At 41.4% G+C, this 20790-nt stretch overlaps 1 protein-coding gene across 2 annotated transcripts in view; it reads right to left on the bottom strand.

Annotated features, from left to right (window-relative positions):
* TEP1 (telomerase associated protein 1) overlaps window positions 1-20790 on the bottom strand; it is an 89975-nt gene that overhangs the window by 52018 nt on the left and 17167 nt on the right. For both annotated transcript variants that reach the window (XM_075829195.1, XM_075829187.1), the window contains exons 7-16: window positions 14267-14338; window positions 14050-14174; window positions 12682-12839; window positions 12474-12583; window positions 12297-12387; window positions 7262-7436; window positions 6974-7184; window positions 4248-4400; window positions 3266-3352; window positions 2720-2847 (exon numbers count right to left, since the gene is read on the bottom strand). In XM_075829195.1, the coding sequence (XP_075685310.1) occupies window positions 2720-2847; window positions 3266-3352; window positions 4248-4400; window positions 6974-7184; window positions 7262-7436; window positions 12297-12387; window positions 12474-12583; window positions 12682-12839; window positions 14050-14174; window positions 14267-14338 (1310 nt within the window). The remainder of the gene's footprint in view (window positions 1-2719; window positions 2848-3265; window positions 3353-4247; window positions 4401-6973; window positions 7185-7261; window positions 7437-12296; window positions 12388-12473; window positions 12584-12681; window positions 12840-14049; window positions 14175-14266; window positions 14339-20790) is intronic.

Here is a 20790-nt window from a genome sequence, read left to right on the forward strand (position 1 = left end):
CTGGGCGTTCTGAAGAGAAGTGGATGATACTTCTCGTCAGAATGCCCAGCTAGTAAAAGAAGTAAAAACGCCCCGATGTACGCACATAATACACGCCCAGTTGTACTTTTACTTTTCAACACGCCCAGTTGTACTTTTGCAAGCCTCATTTGCATAAATACAAAAATGGTCATAACTTGGCCAAAAATGCTAGTTTTCTTTAAAAATAAAAACGTTACTGTAATCTACATTGCAGCGCCTATCTGCTGCAATAGCAGATAGGGGTTGCAAAATCTGGTGACAGAGCCTCTTTAATAGGGTGATCCCATTACAATAACTAATCACCTAGCCACAGGATGGGTGATAAGTGTTTGATTGCTTGGGCTCCCAACGATCAAGAGCACGGGGATCCCGAGTCCCCTGAATGAATGGACTCTTGGCTAGATCCAGCAGTCCTATAGAGAATAAATGGTGTGGCATTTGTGACTGCGGCTCCATTCATTCAGGGGAGATTTGGGACCCCCATTCTCAAAGGGGACGCAATCAGAGACTGGGAGAAACCTCTGCAGTCAGCCCCGGGGACCCAGAAAGGGGATCGGTCTGTTAAAAAAATAATAATAATTAGCTGATCATGAAGGCCATTTAAGGCCTAGTTATTAAAGGGTTAAATCCTAAAGTGCTTTTAGATGCATCACCCCAAAAAAAAAAATATTTTTAACCTACGTGGACATACAGTGAAGGAAATAAGTATTTGATCCCTTGCTGATTTTGTAAGTTTGCCCACTGTCAAAGACATGAACAGTCTAGAATTTTTAGGCTAGGTTAATTTTACCAGTGAGAGATAGATTATATAAAGAAAAAAAACAAACAGAAAATCACATTGTCTAAATTATATATATTTATTTGTATTGTGCTCAGAGAAATAAGTATTTGATCCCTTTGGCAAACAAGACTTAATACTTGGTGGCAAAACCCTTGTTGGCAAGCACAGCAGTCAGACGTTCTTTGTAGTTGATGAGGTTTGCACACATGTTAGATGGAATTTTGGCCCACTCCTCTTTGCAGATCATCTGTAAATCATTAAGATTTCGAGGCTGTCGCTTGGCAACTCGGATCTTCAGCTCCCTCCATAAGTTTTCGATGGGATTAAGGTCTGGAGACTGGCTAGGCCACTCCATGACCTTAATGTGCTTCTTTTTGAGCCACTCCTTTGTTGCCTTGGCTGTATGTTTCGGGTCATTGTCGTGCTGGAAGACCCAGCCACGAGCCATTTTTAATGTCCTGGTGGAGGGAAGGAGGTTGTCACTCAGGATTTGACGGTACATGGCTCCATCCATTCTCCCATTGATGTGGTGAAGTAGTCCTGTGCCCTTAGAAGAGAAACACCCCCAAAACATAATGTTTCCACCTCCATGCTTGACAGTGGGAATGGTGTTCTTTGGGTCATAGGCAGCATTTCTCTTCCTCCAAACACGGCGAGTTGAGTTAATGCCAAAGAGCTCAATTTTAGTCTCATCTGACCACAGCACCTTCTCTTAATCACTCTCAGAATCATCCAGATGTTAATTTGCAAACTTCAGATGGGCCTGTACATGTGCCTTCTTGAGCAGGGGGACCTTGCGGGCACTGCAGGATTTTAATCCATTACGGCGTAATGTGTTACCAATGGTTTTCTTGTTGACTGTGGTCCCAGCTGCCTTGAGATCATTAACAAGTTCCCCCCATGTAGTTTTCGGCTGAGCTCTCACCTTCCTCAGGATCAAGGATACCCCACGAGGTGAGATTTTGCATGGAGCCCCAGATCGATGTCGATTGACAGTCATTTTGTATGTCTTCCATTTTCTTACTATTGCACCAACAGCTGTCTCCTTCTCACCCAGCGTCTTACTTATGATTTTGTAGCCCATTCCAGCCTTGTGCAGGTCTATGATCTTGTCCATGACATCCTTAGAAAGCTCTTTGGTCTTGCCCATGTTGTAGAGGTTAGAGTCAGACTGATTAATTGAGTCTGTGGACAGGAGTCTTTTATACAGGTGACCATTTAAGACAGCTGTCTTTAATGCAGGCACCAAGTTGATTTGGAGCGTGTAACTGGTCTGGAGGAGGCTGAACTCTTAATGGTTGGTAGGGGATCAAATACTTATTTCTCTGTGCACAATGCAAATAAATATATATAATTTTGACTATGTGATTTTCTGTTTTTTTTTTTAATATAAATCTATCGCTCACTGGTAAAAATAACCTAGCCTAAAAATTCTAGACTGTTCATGTCTTTGACAGTGGGCAAACGTACAAAATCAGCAAGGGATCAAATACTTATTTCCTTCACTGTATAAATATTTGACCTTTTTCAAACAGTATATAAAGATAAATGGTGATGTAATTGAACAAAAAATTTTTTTTAAAAAAATTGATTATGATAATTGATTAAACAAAAAATTAAGTTAATCTATTTCTCCTTCTTTGGCTATAGTACATAGCACATTGAGGTTTTTTTTGTCAGATTCACACAGAAAAAAAAAGTTGTAACAGTCTCCATCAGATGCCATTTTATACAGGTATTATCTACTAGAAGCAAGAATATCGATACAGTGGCACACAGAGATGCAGGGACTTCATGTGGAGCCCTACAGGCTCCGAGAACAGGGCTCTGACATGTACATGACACCCCACAATTTAGATACTGGAAAAAGCAAGCAGCCTGAAAAAAACACAGAGATAAGAGCATAAACAAACGTACCTTTTGAAGCCATTGGGCAGCACAGTTACACAGAGACAGTCAGCATTCACTACTCGTCGATAATGCTTCAACACAGTCTTGGACTCTTCATTTAGATGACCATCTCCAAAAACTAGCAGAGTATCTACCTGTGTAAAGAAACACTTCATAGTATAGTGTGCTTCCAGTAATATCAAACAATACTTGGCAGTGCCAATATCCAGCTATTATGGCAGCTTTAAAACGGTATTCCAGCCACAAACATTTATCCATGATCAAATGGACCTAGTGTTCGCACCCCTAGCAAATCGCTACAACGAGGGGTTCCTGGTCCCCCCAGCTGCATGACCATGGCAAGGAGGAGCTTCAAACGAGCGCATGCTTGACTATTATACCATTCAGATTCCTCCTTGCCTGCAGCCATAGTGGGTGGCAGGGATCACCCACCCCAGGGTCAGTGAGGGTCCCAGCGGTCAGACCCCCACTGATCTGAATCACTAATCCAGTGGATAGGTTATAATGTTTTTGACTGGAAACCCCCTTTTAACATAAAGACTGGCATCTTACCTTAGTACGATTCATAAGAAGTTCGGAGAGGTATTCTGCCAAGGGGTTTCTTTCTTCAAAGGGCAGGACTGAAAGATTTCTCATTTCCTTAAGGGAAATTAAGCCAAACTTTACAATTTCCTCTAAATAATGACACAGTTAAATTGCTTTTAACTGCCATATAATGCAGAATATCAGAACACTGGGAGCGGAAGATTAAATTCTAGTATTTATGACACACGCTGCACATACAATACAAGTCCCCAGAATCTCAGTACAGGGATTAAGTATAAACAGATGTTAAGAAATGAAGCAACATTTTGGACCTATTGTGTACAGGGTTGGACATTCACTTAATAAGTGCAATGAACACAATGTCCACAGCATAGAAGCATTATAAAATCAACAGAAACAATTAAATTATGTAAATATACAAGAAAATATCCTGCTGGTCATTTCCAGAACACTGCTGCTTATTCGGTTGGGTTCACAAATCACAGTCAAAAAGCAGTTTTTTGGCACGAAGAGCGGTGAATCTGCGCCATATTGGCGCCTTTTGAGGCGGGTCATGCCAAAATACACATTTTGAACGCGGCCTGTGAACCCAATACTATTGCTACCCATTACTTTTAATTGAATAACCTAATATGCTCCAATGCATATAAAATTAAAAATTCAGCTACTTTATAAATGTTGTTAATATCTAAACCGTTTTGTGTCTGCAGCTCCTATGCATTCCTAAGTGCGCCGCAAACACTTGTAGCAGGGGCAGATAGAGAAGCTACAGAACTATACACTCCTCTCTAACAATAATCCTTATATTACAGTGATCTATACATTTACTTTCAATATCGTTTTGTTAGTTTATTACTTTTATGAAAGAGAAAAACTTGGTGATCTTTCTTTTATTTTCACATACATGAGGATCTATACAATGCAGACCACTGAAGTATTAAAAACATTGCTTTATATTCCACACTTTCTAATATCAGTCTCGTTTTACCTCGGCTTGTTGCTTAACCTCGCCCACACGTTCAAGGAGGGGGCTTGATGAGTGGCCAACCAAGGCATAGTGGTTTTGATTGTACAGGAAAAGCTGAGCATTTTCTGCAGTGTCCTTCACCATGAGGCTCAACAGTAAACCCACATCGATGAGCTAAGATTAGAAGAAGAGTTAGGAAGGAATAGTAGTCTATACGTCTGCATAAAATTAACTAAACCAACATTCCAAGCATCAATATATTGAGTCAAGTATCACACATTACTTATACTAGCACAAATTGCACATTTTGTTCCATGATGGTACACATACGGTGCTGTTCACACTAGCAGGGTTTACGATTTGCCCAGTTAGAGGTGTAACATCATGACATACTAAATACTCAGAAAATATGGATGTTCCCTCTATTTATTGCTAGTAAAATCCACTGAGCCTAGCAGTTAAAGGGGTTGTCTCATGTAGCCAACCCCTTCTTAAAAAGCTGGTGCATTGTTTAGCTATTCGCCATACGTACAGCTTTTCTAACCTACCGGAAATCTGCTGTTAACCCACGGCTGCTGTAGGTGAAAGGTAGCATTACAGACAGTCTTACAGAGTGGCTCTACGTTCTGGCACATAGAGCTGGGTCTCGAGCGGGGCCTAATAGGGCATATGGACAGGCGTGGTCACTGGCGCCTCTATCAGGAGGTTCCAGCTATCCTTGTTTAGTGTTGAATGAATGAATGATTATAAGGAGGCACTACTGAATGTACCAGAATCATTTTAAAATGGCAGCAAGATCTAGAAAGTGGACTACCACATTACATTGGAACCTAAGCAGACATCGTGGTCATTTAGCGGTCACATGGGCTCTTGCTATGAAACATCCTCCATTCATTCTCAGTGCAAAGTAGTAATAAAAGAGAAAGGTAGCACTATTCCCTATCATTAATCATATATACTGCAATATTGCATACACTAATGGAAATACCACCAATATTATAGTCCATATAAGCTTAAAGGGGACCAGTCAGCTTTCCTGACTTGACGGTTTTAATAAACCAATCATTGTCAGACTGTGTAGAGACACACCCAATTGACAAGGGGAATGAAAAAGCCCAGGGGTCAATTTATTTATACATCTCCCGGAAGAACAGAGGAATGGCACAATGCAGAGTTCTAAGAAAAGATTCCTTAGAAATGTTATTTCATGGGGAATATGAGAATTTATTAAAAATACACAAAGTATCCTATAGAATACTAATCTTTTTGGAATTAAAAAGTTCATTATTAGACAAAATAATATCTTCACCATATAAAGCCATCTCCTGCATAGACATAGAAAAAAAAGCCTGGCAATATCTCACCACGACAAACCCCTCCTCTGCTCTAGTGGCCTCAATGGGTCCATGCATTATATGGACAACCATTCATGCTACATTTCCCATGCGTTGGCCACTGCGAGGTGTATGTGTAGGGGCTTCCCTGGGTGATAACAGCTGTAGGCCGGAGAGTAGGGAAGCAGGACATGCAGTGATCAAGGGGTTGTCCTTATGAGAAAACTCCTTAAATATAGAGATCAGCAGCAGTCTCTGTCCCAGTATGGTTGATATATTAGAGATCAGCAGCAGTCTCTGTCCCAGTATGGTTGATATATTAGAGATCAGCAGCAGTCTCTGTCCCAGTATAGTTGACATATTAGAGATCAGCAGCAGTCTCTGTCCCAGTATGGTTGATATATTACAGTGCACCAGCAGTCTCTGTCCCAGTATGGTTGATATAATAGAGATCAGCAGCAGTCTTTGTCCCAGTATGGTTGATATAATAGAGATCAGCAGCTGTCTCTGTCCCAGTATGGTTGATATAATAGAGATCAGCAGCAGTCTTTGTCCCAGTATGGTTGATATATTAGAGATCAGCAGCAGTCTCTGTCCCAGTATGGTTGATATATTACAGTGCACCAGCAGTCTCTGTCCCAGTATGGTTGATATATTAGAGATCAGCAGCAGTCTCTGTCCCAGTATGGTTGATATATTACAGATCAGCAGCTGTCTCTGTCCCAGTATGGTTGATATATTAGAGATCAGCAGCAGTCTCTGTCCCAGTATGGTTGACATATTAGAGATCAGCAGCTGTCTCTGTCCCAGTATGGTTGATATATTACAGTGCACCAGCAGTCTCTGTCCCAGTATGGTTGATATATTAGAGATCAGCAGCAGTCTCTGTCCCAGTATGGTTGATATATTAGAGATCAGCAGCTGTCTCTGTCCCAGTATGGTTGACATATTAGAGATCAGCAGCAGTCTCTGTCCCAGTATGATTGATATATTACAGATCAGCAGCTGTCTCTGTCCCAGTATGGTTGATATATTAGAGATCAGCAGCAGTCTTTGTCCCAGTATGGTTGATATATTACAGTGCACCAGCAGTCTCTGTCCCAGTATGGTTGATATATTAGAGATCAGCAGCAATCTCTGTCCCAGTATGGTTGACATATTAGAGATCAGCAGCAGTCTCTGTCCCAGTATGGTTGAAATTCTATAAAGCAGAAATCCTAAGCCAAGCCATCAGCTGCTTTCTTCGAGTCAGATATAGATATAGGCAGACATTACTTTAGATTCAGTTATATATCAAATGCTGAATATATAAAAATATGTAAGATTATATACATTTTAGAACCTCCACATACTGTATATACCTATAAAGAAGTTTCTTAATAAAAACAAATTATGTTGTCCTATAAAACTTACGGAGGGTGGTTCTCTTCTCTTAGAATTGACGTCACTGCTAATAGCTAGTTCTTTGGCTCCATGGCATGATACATGCATCGATAAATCCACACACATTAAGATTACTGTACGTCCAGGTATTGGTGGGATATTGTGACGTGCTGAAATCTGAATGGCTTCCTCCAGTGATCTCTTATACCTATCCACAACATCTTTATTAAATTTTACCATCCTAAAAGATAAAGGAAATGTAATAAACAAAACGTCAATCCATTTCCGAGGACTAGTGTACTAATGCTATGTCCTTACCTGGCTTTCCTCAGGACTTCTTTCTCTCTTTTAAGAAGGCGATGGACAACTGGAAAAGCCAAACATGCTCTCAGCTCACGCCTAGAGAAACGTTTCCTAGAAAACTCTGGAATATTCTTCTTTTCCCGGCGAAAGATTCGTTGGAGAAGGACACTGTTGGAGGGGAATGGTTCCTCTGTACAAGAAGCAGATGACAGAGTAAGTTTATATATTACCTTGTAGCAATACATGACGTATTTGTTACATTTCACAATTTAAAATCTGTGGAACATATATTTAACAATCGTACAAGATTAGAAAAAAGGATCTGCTTTTTTCCCCCCAAAAAAGTGCCAGTCTTGTCTATGTGATGTCTGGTATTGCAGTAGTCTAAAGACACGGAGACCAAGTAAAGACGGCTGCTGTCCTTGACAGCGGGGTGGCGCGACCCCCCCCCCACTAATCCCTGCCAAGTACTTGTGAGGCAGTGGCGGTGGTGCCACCCCCTCCATCATTACCATTGTTCAGGCTGTATAGACCGACCAATCGTAGCCATGGCGGTTGTTTCAAACACCCTGCACCAGCTCTGCCCGCCTCATTCCGGTTAGGAACGGTGAGCAGAGCTGGTGTGTGACCGTCTGAGCCATACTTACCGTTACTGAGGCCTTCTGTGCATCCAAGCATCCTGCTGTGTGATCACTCACTGTGATCATCATCATCTGTGTGGCTGATTTTTATTTTATTTTTTATTTTTTATAGCAGCAGCACTGTGATTTATCCCTAACTTTTCCTGTCCCAGTACCCAGCTGCTGTTCCTGTACCCCCAGTGCCCTCACCCCCCCCCCTTTGTACATCCTGTGGCCTCTGCGGAGGGCTGATCACCACACCATCTTCCTTTGAGCGCCGAGTCTATAATCAGCCTCAGTGGTAGTTTGTTGACGCAGGTTTTTTTTTGTGTATATATATATTTATCAGATAGGTGTAGTTAGTACCTGCTTAGGTAGGACATTAGGGTAGTAGGAGTTTAGGGGAGCCAATTAGGTGTGGTTAGTAGCTGTATAGGTGGGGCGTTAGGGTAGCGGACGTTTAGGTTAGCGGGCGTCCGTTTTGCATTAAAAAAATATTACATATCATTTTAGGAAATTTTTGCCATTCAATTTCTTTAGGTAGTTTAAACTTACTGTAATATATTTCTTATACTACAGTTTTTTCTAAAATATAGTGTTACATTTAGTGTCAGTGGTTACTGTAGCTTTATAGTTTTAGTGAATTTACAGCAGTATAACTTCTACTAGTTTTTTTAGCACAAATATATAGCATTAGATTTAGCGTCAGTGACAGACGTTCAGTTTTTTACTGAAGTTCGTTCACTAAATTTTACATAGTGTAGGTTTATAGTTTTAGTCTAAATTTAAGGTAGTATAATTTTTATACTAGTTTTTTTAGCACTAATGTATAGCGTTGCAGATTCAGCGTCACTAAATTCTAGTGTCAGGTAGTCAGGAAATACTTTAGTTTTATATTGACGTAAAAAAATTTATAGTACATTTTTTTTACAAAATGTTTATTTTACTTTTTTCTTCCCTTTTTTTTTTTATTCTTCAGCAATTTTGAAATACACGTGTAAAAGCACAAAACACACAACCCTGTGTAAAAATTAAGTCAGTATTACACGTGTTCAAGCACTACACACCCCCCTAACAAAAAAGTCCCAATCATCCAAAAGGGTCTATTCAGCAGAGGAGGCATACGCCCTCCTGGCCTCGGACACAGATTAGGCCAACAAGAGAGGAATTGGCCCCATACATCTGGCCACCTCCTCATCTGGTGAGAAGAAACCCCCACAAAGGCAACCCAGGACATCAGCTGAGGCAACCCCCCAGATAAGCGATTCCGTGTAGAACCCACCCCCAAGAATTATGAGCCTCTGATTTCATAGGCCGCTCAGGAACTAATTTTAAGACTGAAGGCCTCACAGAATTTGATTTTAAGTTTTTTTCCAGTGAGGATTTTGTAAATTTAATGGTGGCCCACACCAGTTTATATGCCCAGCAATTTATTGCACAGAACCCTACATCATCATATGCTACACCCTTCAAGTGGCCCCCTTAACATGTAGCGGAGATACAAAAATTTTGGGATCTCGTGTTGCATACGGGGCTAGTAAAAAAGCCAAGTGGGAAGATAGTGTGGGATTTAATGCACCCACTGCTAGGGCAGGGTTACCACCTTTACGTGGATAACTTTTACACCAGCATCCCACTATTTAATCGCCTCTCCACCAGAAATACTGCAGCATGTGGCACCGTCCCCATAAACCAGAGAGGCCTTCATGTCAGAAGGGGTGAGAGCAGGGCAGTATGCAGCGAGAACATGTTGTTTGTCAAGTATAAAGACAAGAGGGATGTCCTCCTCGTTACCACAATACATGGTGATGGTAGCACCCTTATCCCTGTACGAGGTACCAGTACAGTGACCTCCAAGCCAGATTGCCTTGCGGGCTATAATAAGTACATGGAGGGGTTAATCTCTCAGATCAAGTGCTGAAGCCGTAAAGTGTCATGTGAAAAACAAGGGTGTGGTACAAAAAGGTGGCTGTGCACATGGTACAGATGGCATTGTAGAACACTTACATGCTATTCCAATGTGCAGGCTGTAAGAGGGTCATTCCTTAATTTTCAAGAGATGATTATTAAGGCACTTGTGATTGGGCCCTCCCCTTCCTGCTTTTCAAATACATCTGCTGAAAGCGAGGGCGCCCATATTCTATTCGGGAAACTGTGCCGGCAAAGTGTTGCCCTAACTGCAAAGGGAAGATCCCAAAAAAGGGGCAGAGTGTGTTCCAAAAAGGGGAAAAGAGAGGACACCACTTATCAGTGCGACACCTTCCCTGTGCATAAAGAATTGCGTCAAGGCTTACCAGACATCTATGGATTAATAATTTTATTATTTATATACCCTTTAAATATACTTGGATTTGCTTTTTACAGTTTACATATGCCCCCAGAAAATATACTCAAATTACCAGTAAATATGGCCTAGTTCAAATTAATTCAGCAGAAAAAAAAAAAACCTGTGGGGTCAAAATTCTCACTCTACCCCTAGATAAATTCCTTGAGGAGTATAGGTTTCCAAATAGGGTCACTTTTGGGGTGTTTCCACGGTTTTGGTCTCTCAAGGGCTTTGCAAATGCAACATGGAACTGCAAACCAATCCAGCAAAATTTGAATGTCAAATAGCACTCCTTCCCTTCTAAGCCCTGCCATGTGTCCAAACAGCCGTTTACCACCACATATGGGGTATTGCGGTGTTCAGGAGAAATTGCTTTAAAAATGTTGGGGTACTTTTTCTCTTTTATCAAATGTGAAAATTAAAAAAAAAAATAATAAAAGCACTATATCTACATTTTATTGAAAAGAAAAATGTAAGTTTTCATTTTCACGGCTTACTTCCAATAATTTCTGCAAAAAACCTGCCAGGTCAAAATGCAAGCTATGCCTCTAAATAATTTCCTTGAAGGTGTAGTTTCCAAAATGGGGTCACTTGTGGGGGGTTTCCACTGTTTTGACCCTTTATGGGCGTTGCAAATGCGACATGGCCTCCGCAAGCTATTTGAGCTAAATTTGAGCTCCAAAAGTCAAATGACACTCCTTCCTTTCTGAGCCTTGCCGTGTGTCCAAATAGCCGTTTATGACCACATATGGGGTATTGCCATACTCGGGAGAAGTTGCTTTACAAATGTTGGGGTGCTTTTTCTCCTTTAGACCTCGCAAAAATGTAAAAGGTCAAAAATGTTTGCGACCTATTTCCTCTAAATTCAGCAATAAACCTGATGGGTCAAAAATACTCTATAAATTCTTTGAAGGGTGTAGTTTGCCAAATGGTGTCTTTTAGGGGGGTGTTTCCACTGTTTTGGCACAAGACCTCTGCAAAATTTTAGGACATGGTGCCTAAAATATAATCCAATAAAAAGGAGGACCCAATATCTATTAGCTGCTTCTGAGGCCTGCGCTTCAGTCCATTACTAGGGCCACATGTGGGATATTTTAAAAACAAAACTGCAGACTCTGGGCAATAAATATTGAGTTGCGCTTCATTGGTAAAACCTTCTTTTGTTGTTACAGAAAAAAAAATGGGTTAAAACAGATTTCTTTGCAAAAAAAAAAAAAAATGAAGTTTGTAAATTTCACATTTCACTGCTGTAATTCCTGTGAAGTGCCTAAAGGGTTAAAAAAATAATAAAAAAAATACTTTCTAAATGCGTTTTTGAATACTTTTAGGGGTGGAGTTTTTAAAATGGGGTGATTTATTGGGAGTCTCTAAAATATAGGCCCCTCAATGCCACTTCAAAACTGAAACTGGTCCCTAAAAAAAAAAATAATTTGGATATTTTCTTGAATAAGCGAGAAATTGCTACTAAAGTTCGAAGCCTTGTAACGTCCTAGAAAAGTAAAATAATTTTCAAAAAACTATTCCAACATAAAGTAGACATATGGTAAATGTTAATTAGTAACTATATTGTGTGGTATTACTATCTGTCTTACAAGCAGATGCATTTAAATTTAGAAAAATGCAATTCTCAACATTTGTGTTTTTCACAAATAAACACAATGTATTTACCACTAACTTAAAGTACAATGTGTCACGAGAAAACAATCTCAGAATCCCTTGAAAAAATAAAAGGCATTCCAAAGTTATTACCACATAAACTGACATGTCAGATTTGAAAAAAGCGGCCTGGTCCATAAGGGGAAAACAGGCTGTGTCCTTAAGTTGTTTAAAAAAAGACCTATCAACACTCCTGAAATGTCTGTTTAAGTAAATACTTATACTCACCACTGAGATTTACCGTTCCCCTTGTCAATAGGGTGTGTACCTACAAAGTCTGACAATTTATTCTTCCATTTCCAAGTGGAATAACAAAAGAAAAGAACACCAGAGTTTTACGAAAAAAATGCTCCAGCCTTGCTATTTTATGGATTTACTAAAACAGACATATCAGGAGAGCTCAAGAGTTTTCGTATTTCAATCAACATATATAACAAATACAACTTACCTGCTTTATTTAGCTGACACTCTAGATCCCAGATGACTTTGTAAGCAGAGAGAAAGCGGAATGGAAAAAGACGGCTTTTGATGACCGCATTCTACAAAAATAGTAGATTTTAAATGATAACAATGATCACATATGCAAAAAAACAAGCAATTCAGTTACAGTGCAATTTTTCCATACCTGGTTAGACAAACGTGCATTCACTTCCGTATGATGTTTTTCACTGATACCAGCTCTGATAAGATTCCTCAGATTCCTTAATAATGCCATGAAGGGTACTTTACGTTTGTCTGTGACAAAAATCCCCCCAAAAGAATGGGCAATACTTTAGGACATACCTCAATGGCAATTGTCAGCATATTTGAACCATTTACTTGTTGTTACTCACCAAGCAAACGCTCCCATACAGGGCCGGTGTTACCTTTCTGACTCAACTCCCTTTCCCATGTTTCAGGTTGCTTTAATTTCATTCTCTGGCCAGATAGACGGGACTGCCAAGGACCTTCAAGACCGCTGCGGGAGAAGGAGTTCAGATCTTTGGGATACCTGGATGAAAAGCAGTAAAGATAAAATCGGTCAGACCCCATGTACACGACCGTGCTCGTAATCATTACAGGCACGGACAGCCACCCGCATTTGCGGGCCGTGCTCCCGTATAAATGTATGGTCCGTAAAAAGCAAAAAAAATAGCACATTTCCTATCTTTTGCGGAGCTTTTCTACGGCACGGACACCTTCCCATAAATATATGAGAAGGTGTCAGTCAGCCATAGAAATGAATGGGTCCGTAATTACGGACAATATCTATGGTCGTGTGCATGGAGCCTTGAAGGGGTTGGCCAGGAAAACAATATTTTCTAAAAAGTGTCCCCCCAGCCTTGGTTTCTCTTCCCTAAAACCCCCTTCATACTTCCTAAATAGTTTGTTTGATCTCAATCGTCACTGCTGCTTCTGGTCCTGACTGTTTCCGGTCTTGTAGCCCACCATACCAATGATCCCTTGCTGCATCTGAGGGGACAGCTTACACCCCACACCCCTTCCTCCACAGCATCTCAGCTATTTGCACACAGTTATGCCCCTCTATGTTTACAGGTCATTCCCTGTTCTGATTACAGTCACCCAGCTCCCTGCACTGTCACACACACACCCAGTAATAACCACACAGAGGGGATGGGGGTTATATTTACAGGGACAATATAACCCCCATCATCCCTGTACATAACCCCCATCATCCCTGTAAATAACAGCCATCATCCGTGTGTGTATAACCCCCCCAACATCCTATACATACAGGAATGATGGAGTGGGGGGGGGGGGGTAATACACAGGAATGATGGGGGTTATGTACAGGGATGATGACCCCCATCATTCCTGTATATAACCCCATTATCCCTGTGTTTACATAACCCCCATCATCCCGGAGGCTCCTGAAAGTCAGAGGAAGTGAATAGTTTACTCTGGGTGCGGTTACGTGACCGCAAGTCAGAACACCGTAACACTGCCAAACATTAACATATATAATTAGCTTTCTAATATAATGTATGTCACATTAAGACAAAATATAAATAAAATGTAATCCTGGACAACCCCTTTAAAAGGACAGGGGTACAAACGTCAAAAGTATAAGGATGTTAGTCAAGAATAGAAATGAAGGAGAATAGATGAAGTAGACAAAAGAAGAAGAAAAATAAATAACACAAAATTTAAAAAAAACACCCCACACACCACACGAGAAAGGAAAGAGGAGACATATTGACCTGTATCCAAGCAGACTCATGACATGCTTAGCTGGCTTAGAGATATGTAATCTCTGAATGAGACTCTTCATGCAGAACTTGTCTTTAGTCTTCTTTCCAGCGCTAGCAGGAGTGGGAGATTCTAACTATGAGAAGATATTTTATAACAATAAATATCACAATAGCAACAACCTTTTGAAAGCCAAGTCAACATGCTCTGTACGGTGGAGGAACTCACCTGATTACCTAGACGCTTAAATATAGCTTCCAGTATACGTAAATTTCTACCACACTTTAAGACTCTCATATCCTACAAAAAGAAACAATAATAAGTAGGGAGAACAGTGGATGATTTATAAATGCCTTATATCAAATGGAATGGGTTTTCCCTCAATTAGAAGTGATAGTATATCCCTAGGGTCCTTCTTCTCTACGGGAGGTTTCTGACCTCCCTGAGCTCACCTGCGTTTGACAGGTGTATCGCCCCAAACTCACCAGTTTCCTCTCGTTAGCGGGGGGATAGGAGTGCCGCTGCCAGGGTAAAAGGACAAAGGATCCTCGGTCCCTTTGTTCTCGGGATCGACAGGGTCCCAGCGACATGCCATAAAAAGTGGAGAACACCCCTTTACAGCAAACATTTGTTTTTTGTAGCATAAGTAAACCCTTTCCCAACAACAGGGTCTTATAGTATCAATGAAACACAATTTGCCTATAAGGCAACTAACCCTATTTCCCACACTTCCAACAAAAGGTATTGAATTCTTCTATTCACATAATTGGCCATTGCCCCATTGTAACCCTGAGGACACCACCTTGGCAAAACATGTCGGGGGGACTTTGTTGAATGTTTTCAACATACCATCAGCTCAGAATCAATTCCGGGATAGCGGTCTGCAGACGATTCCCTCTAGTATAGACAATATATTAACACCTTAACGCAATATCACGTAACTGTTCGAGAGAAGGGTTAAGGGGAAGTATGGAGCGAGCTCACAGCTGTGTTACGCAGCAGACACCTCACTACGACGGGTGGAATCGAAGTTCACTTTGATTACGCCCGTTTAACACCTTAAATGCCGCGGTCAATCGCAACCGCGACATTTAAAGTGTTTGAATCAAATAAGCCATCGCACCTCCCCGCAGCACGATCGGCCGGTAACAACGGTTGTTATGGCAGCCTAACAAAGGCCGACAGGTCTGCCATCCTTGTACTCCTTGGAAGCTCTGCCTCCAGCAGGGCTTCGTAGCAGACGGTCAGAAGCACGATATACTGCAATACATTAGCATTGCAGTAGATCATGCAAGCGAACCAACGATTGCTGCTTCAAACCTTTTCCCATTTTTTCCCTAAATCAAAGTTAAAAAAATTAAAAGTCAACATAACTGGCATCGCCGCGTCCGTAAAAGTCTGAACTATCACAATATAGCGTTGTTTAACCCGCTTGGTGACTGCCGTAAAAAACAATATATATTATATAAAAACACACAAATTGCTGTTTTTTGGTCACCTTAGCGCTCCAAAAAAATTACATTAAAAAAAAAAAAGGGATCAAAAAGTCGCATACACCCAAAAATCGAATCAGTGAAAACTACAGCTGGCCCCGCAAAATTTGAGCCCTCACATCTCTAAATTGATGGAAAAATGAAAAAGTTATGGCTCTCAGAACTTGGCGACACAAAACATTTTTTTAAATTTAGCGAATAGATTCTTTTAAAAGTGGTAAAACATAAAACATTTGCTAGACCCCACAGGTGGACCCCCTAGATGCAGGAGAGATGAGGAAAATTTAGTACCTTGTGCTGCTTACAGGGCTAGTGAAGAAGTCAAAGATTAGGCAACACTGGAGCGCATATATTTTGTACAATATCCAAAAAACCCGGGCTGTGCATAAAAGGATTGGTTCAAAGCGTACCATATCAATCCAGAGATCATTCATTTTATTATTCATTCACCCTATTTCATCATCCTATTATGCCCTGATGCACTCTGCCCAGTTTACATATACCCGGATGTACTCCTCACAGCTTACATATATCCGGATGTACTCCTCACTGTTTACATATAACCTGATGTACTTCTCACTGTTTACATATACCCTGATGTACTCCGTACAGATTACATATACCCCCACATTATAAGCTGAAATTACCAGTAAAACCCCAAAACTACTACCAAGCAAAATCTGCGCTCCAAAAGCCAAATGGCAGTCCTTCTGAGCCAGACTGTAAAGGATCTGCCAGACACAGCTTCTGTGTCGACCCGCGTGGTTAATCAGTCTGCACCTGCTCCTAGGTCTGATAGAGTGACTCGATCTGCTACCACTCAGGCAGGTAGGTGGAGGAGTGAGAGAGCCAATCGCAGCCTGGCCAGACGGTCCAAGCTCCCGACCTCGGTCTATTTATACCTTCATTTCCTGCTTGTCTTTGCCTGTGATTCTTTCCCGTTTCCTGGCTCTGCTGCTCCTGCTATTATTACTGACCTTGCTTCATTTTGACCCTGGCTTTACTGACTACGCTCCTGCTCTGCGTTTGCTACCTCGTACACTCCTGGTTTGACTCGGCTCGTTCACTACTCCTGTTGCTCACGGTGTTGCCATGGGCAACTGCCCCATTTCCCTTAGCTTCTGTGTACCCTTGTCTGTCGTACACATATTGAGCGTAGGGACAGTCGCCCAGTTGTATGCCGTCGCCTAGGACGGGCCGTGCAAGTAGGCAGGGACTGAGTGGCGGGTAGATTAGGGCTCACCCGTCTGTCTCCCTACCCCGTCATTACACCGACATTGTGCCCAAACAGCAGTTTATGACCACATATGGGGTATTACTGTATTCTGGAGAACCCACTTAACAATTTATAGGGTGTGTGTCTCCAGTGGCACAAGCTGGGCACAACAGATTGGTCACTGAAATGGAATATCAGTGGAAAAATTTCAATTTTCAATCTGAAACATCCACTGTGCACAAATTTTTGCAAAACACTTGCGGGGTCAAAATGCTCACAATACCTCTAGAAGAATTTCTTCAGGGATGTAGTTTCCAAAATGGGGTAATTTTTCAGGGCTTTCCAATGTACTGGTACCTTAGCTTAATGCAACATGGTGTCACAAAACTAATTCTGTAAAATCTCCACTCCAAAAATCTAATTGTGTCCAAACAGCAGGTTATGGCCACATGTGGGGTATTGTGAAAATGAAAAAAAAAACGCAACTTTTTAGTGGAAAAAATTTTGATATCAATTTTTACGGCCTAATTGCAATAAATTCTGCAGAAGACCTGTGGGGTCTGCTCACAATACCCCTATATAGATTTCTTAAGGTGTGTAGTTTCCCAATTGGGGTCACATTTGGGGTCCCCCTACTGTCATGGCCCCGCAGGGGCTTTTGAAATGTGACATGGCACCCAAAAGCCATTCCAGCTCAATTTGAGCTCCAAATGGTGCTCCATCCCTTTTGAGCCCTGCCATGTGTCCAAACAGCAGTTTATGACCACTTATGGGGTATTGCTGTAAAAATCGGGTGAAATTGCTTTTCAAATGTTGGTGTGCTTTTTCTCCTTTATTTCTTGTAAAAATTTAAAAATGTCCACATTTTAAAAAACTGAAAAAATGTAGCTTTTCAATTTTATGGCATAATTCCACTAAATTCTGAAAAAACCCATGGGGTCAAAATTCTCCCTATACCCCTATATAAAATTCCTTCAGGGGTGTAGTTTCCCAAATGGGGTCACTTTTGGGGCAGGGTTTCCACTGATTTGGTCCCGCAGGGGCTTTGCAAATGTGACATGGCGTCACAAACATTCCAGCAAAATTTGAGCTCCAAAAGTCAGTTTATTGCCATAATATGGGGTATTGTTGTGCTGAGAAGAGGTTGCTTTACAAATACAGCAAAAAAACCTGTGGGGTCAAAATGCTCACTATACCCAGGGCCGGCTCCAGGTTTATGTGGGCCCTTGGGCGACACAGGTTTTTTTGCTGTATTTAGTGGAATGAGGCCGTGAAAATGAAAATCAAATTATTTTTTCCCCCAATAAAACGTAGAAATTGTCAATATTTAGTAGGCCCCTTTGCGGGAGAACTCACGTGGGCAGTAAAATGGCAGAAAACGTCACTTTGTGCCCCCATATAGACCTCAGGCCCCTTGTTTGTACCCCCATAAATTTATTGCCCTCTGTAGATAGTGCCACACAGCCCCCCTCCCAGGTAGTGCCACACAGCCACCCTCCTCACTGGTAGTGCCACACAGCCCCCCACCTCACTGGTAGTGCCACACAGCCTCCCTCCCTGTAGGTAGCGCATTGGAGGTTGCTTCTAGGAGTGGAATTCCCAGCCAGAGCATTGCCGATGCTCTGGCTGGGAATACAGCTTCAGGAGAAACCCCTGACGTCACTGCCCATACATGGACAGTGTTGTCAGGGGCAATCCCAGAGCCATAGTCCCGGGCAGAGCACTACTAGCACTCTGCCTGGGACTTCTGCTCTGCTCCTGACATCACTGTCCATATATGGTTAGTGATGTCCGGAGCAGAGATGTAGTTTAACGGCCCCCATAGAAGTCAATGGATCCGTTTTTAACGGCTGTTAATACATGTAACAACCGTTAAACGGATTTGTGACATGGGGATTAGCAAGGGTACTACTAGTTCCCTTGCTGGCTATCGGCAGCTCGATGACACACACTGATGCAGCGCCGACCTCTTCAGGTGTGGTATCTCATCTTCACGGGTTCCGCGAAGGCGACACGATGACGTCATCGCGCCGCCTTCGCAGATCCCGTGAAGACGAGAGACCACACGTGAAGATGAGCTGCATCGGTGAGTGTCATCGCGTCGCCGCAGATCCCGTGAAGACGAGAGGCCTTACCTGAAGAAGACAGCACTGCATCGGTGAGTATGTAGAGCATTCATGTCGGGCTGTGTGGCATATTAAAGTCCCCTAGTACGACTAACAAAAAGTTAATTAAAAAAAAATAATAATAAAAAAAATATATAAATAAATTAAAAACCCACTTTTTCCCCCATTACAAAATGCTTTACTATTAAAAAACAAAATAAAGTTAAGAAGTTACACATATTTGTTATCGCCGCGTCCATAACGACCCCGCCTATAAAGCTATTACATGATTTAACCCGCACGGTGAACGCCGTAAAAAATATTTAAAAAAAGAATGGAAAAATTGATGTTTTCTGTGAATCTCGGCATAAAATAAAATGTGATAAAAAGCGATCAAAAAGTCGCATCTACTCCAAAATGGTACGAATAAAAACTACAAGTCGTCCCGCAAAAAAAAGCCAAATACAACTGCATCATCGGAAAAAAAAAACAAAAAAAAAAAAAAAAACTTATTGCTCTTCAAATATGGAGACACAAAAACAAATTGTGAGAAAAAAATAAAAAATAAGTGTTGTGTTAAAGTAGTAAAAAACATACAAAATCTATATAAATTTTGTATCGTTACAATCGTAACAACCCGCTGAATAAAGTTAGTGTTATTTATACCACACGGTAAACAGCGTAGATTTAGGATGCAAAAAAGTGGCGAAATTTCAGTTTTTTTTCTATTCCCCTCCAAAAAAAAAAAAGTTAATAAATAAATTATATGTACTTCAAAATGGGGCTATTAAAAAATACAACTTGTCCTGCAAAAAAACAAGACCTTATACAGCTATGTCGATGCAAAAATAAAAAAAAAATTATAGCTCTTGTAATGCGACAATGAAAAAACTTAAAAAATAAACTTGGTCATGAAGGTTTAAAATAGGCCGGTCATTAAGGCCAAAACTGGCTGTGTCCTGAAAGGGTTAATAAAGGTTCTTTTCATTATTAGGAATCATGTGAACAGAACAATTCAATACCTTTCGTTAGTAGTGTGGAAAATAGGGTTAGTTGCCTGAGGCCGGATTTACACGAGCGTGTGCGTTTTGCGCACGCAAAAGTTACTTAACAGCTCAGTGTGTCACGATATGATGCGTGGCTGCATGCTTTTCGCGCAGCCGCCATCATTGACACGGTTTGTAATCAGAAAAGCATGTGGTGCTTTTCTGCTTTCATTCATAGTTTTACTGCTGCTGCGCGAATCACGCGCGTCCCACGGAAGTGCTTCCGTGTGCTGCGCGTGATTTTCACGCACCCATTGAAGTGATGCGCGAACAAGGCACAAATATAGGACGTCGTGCGCTTCACGCAGCGGACACACACTGCGTGAAAATCACTGACAGTCTGCACGGCCCCATAGACTAACATAGGTCCGTGCGAGGCACGTGAAAATCAGGCGCGTTGCACGGACGTATATCACGTTCGTCTAAATAAGTCCTTAGGGTGTGTCCACATAAGCGTCACCCTTCCGTTCACGAGTTCCATTAGACCTTTCCGTCGGATGAACCCGTGAACGGAAAGGCAAACGGAAACCATAGCTTCCGTTTGCATTACCATTGATTTCAATGGTAATGCTTCTGTTGCAAATGGTTTCCGTTTTTTTTGCGGAATCAATAGCGTAGTCTACTACAAAATGAGCGCCAAAAAAAACAAAAACAAAAAAAAAAACACCTCAGTGTAAACAGGGCCTTAGTGTTTTAAGGTTTCCTCTATAAAAAAAAAATACATAAATTCTACTCCAGGTTCACTAGCAGACTGATAGGACAACAAATTTTGTTTTCCATCCTTCCTTCTGAAGGGTCCATCCCATTGCAACTGCTGACTATGGAATATATGACCCCAAATTTAGAATATTAGAAGTGTGCCTAACCCTAAAAATGAAGAGGCAGCGTTTCG

Source organism: Rhinoderma darwinii, chromosome 1, assembly GCF_050947455.1.
Source record: "Rhinoderma darwinii isolate aRhiDar2 chromosome 1, aRhiDar2.hap1, whole genome shotgun sequence".
Classification (NCBI taxonomy): domain Eukaryota; kingdom Metazoa; phylum Chordata; class Amphibia; order Anura; family Rhinodermatidae; genus Rhinoderma; species Rhinoderma darwinii.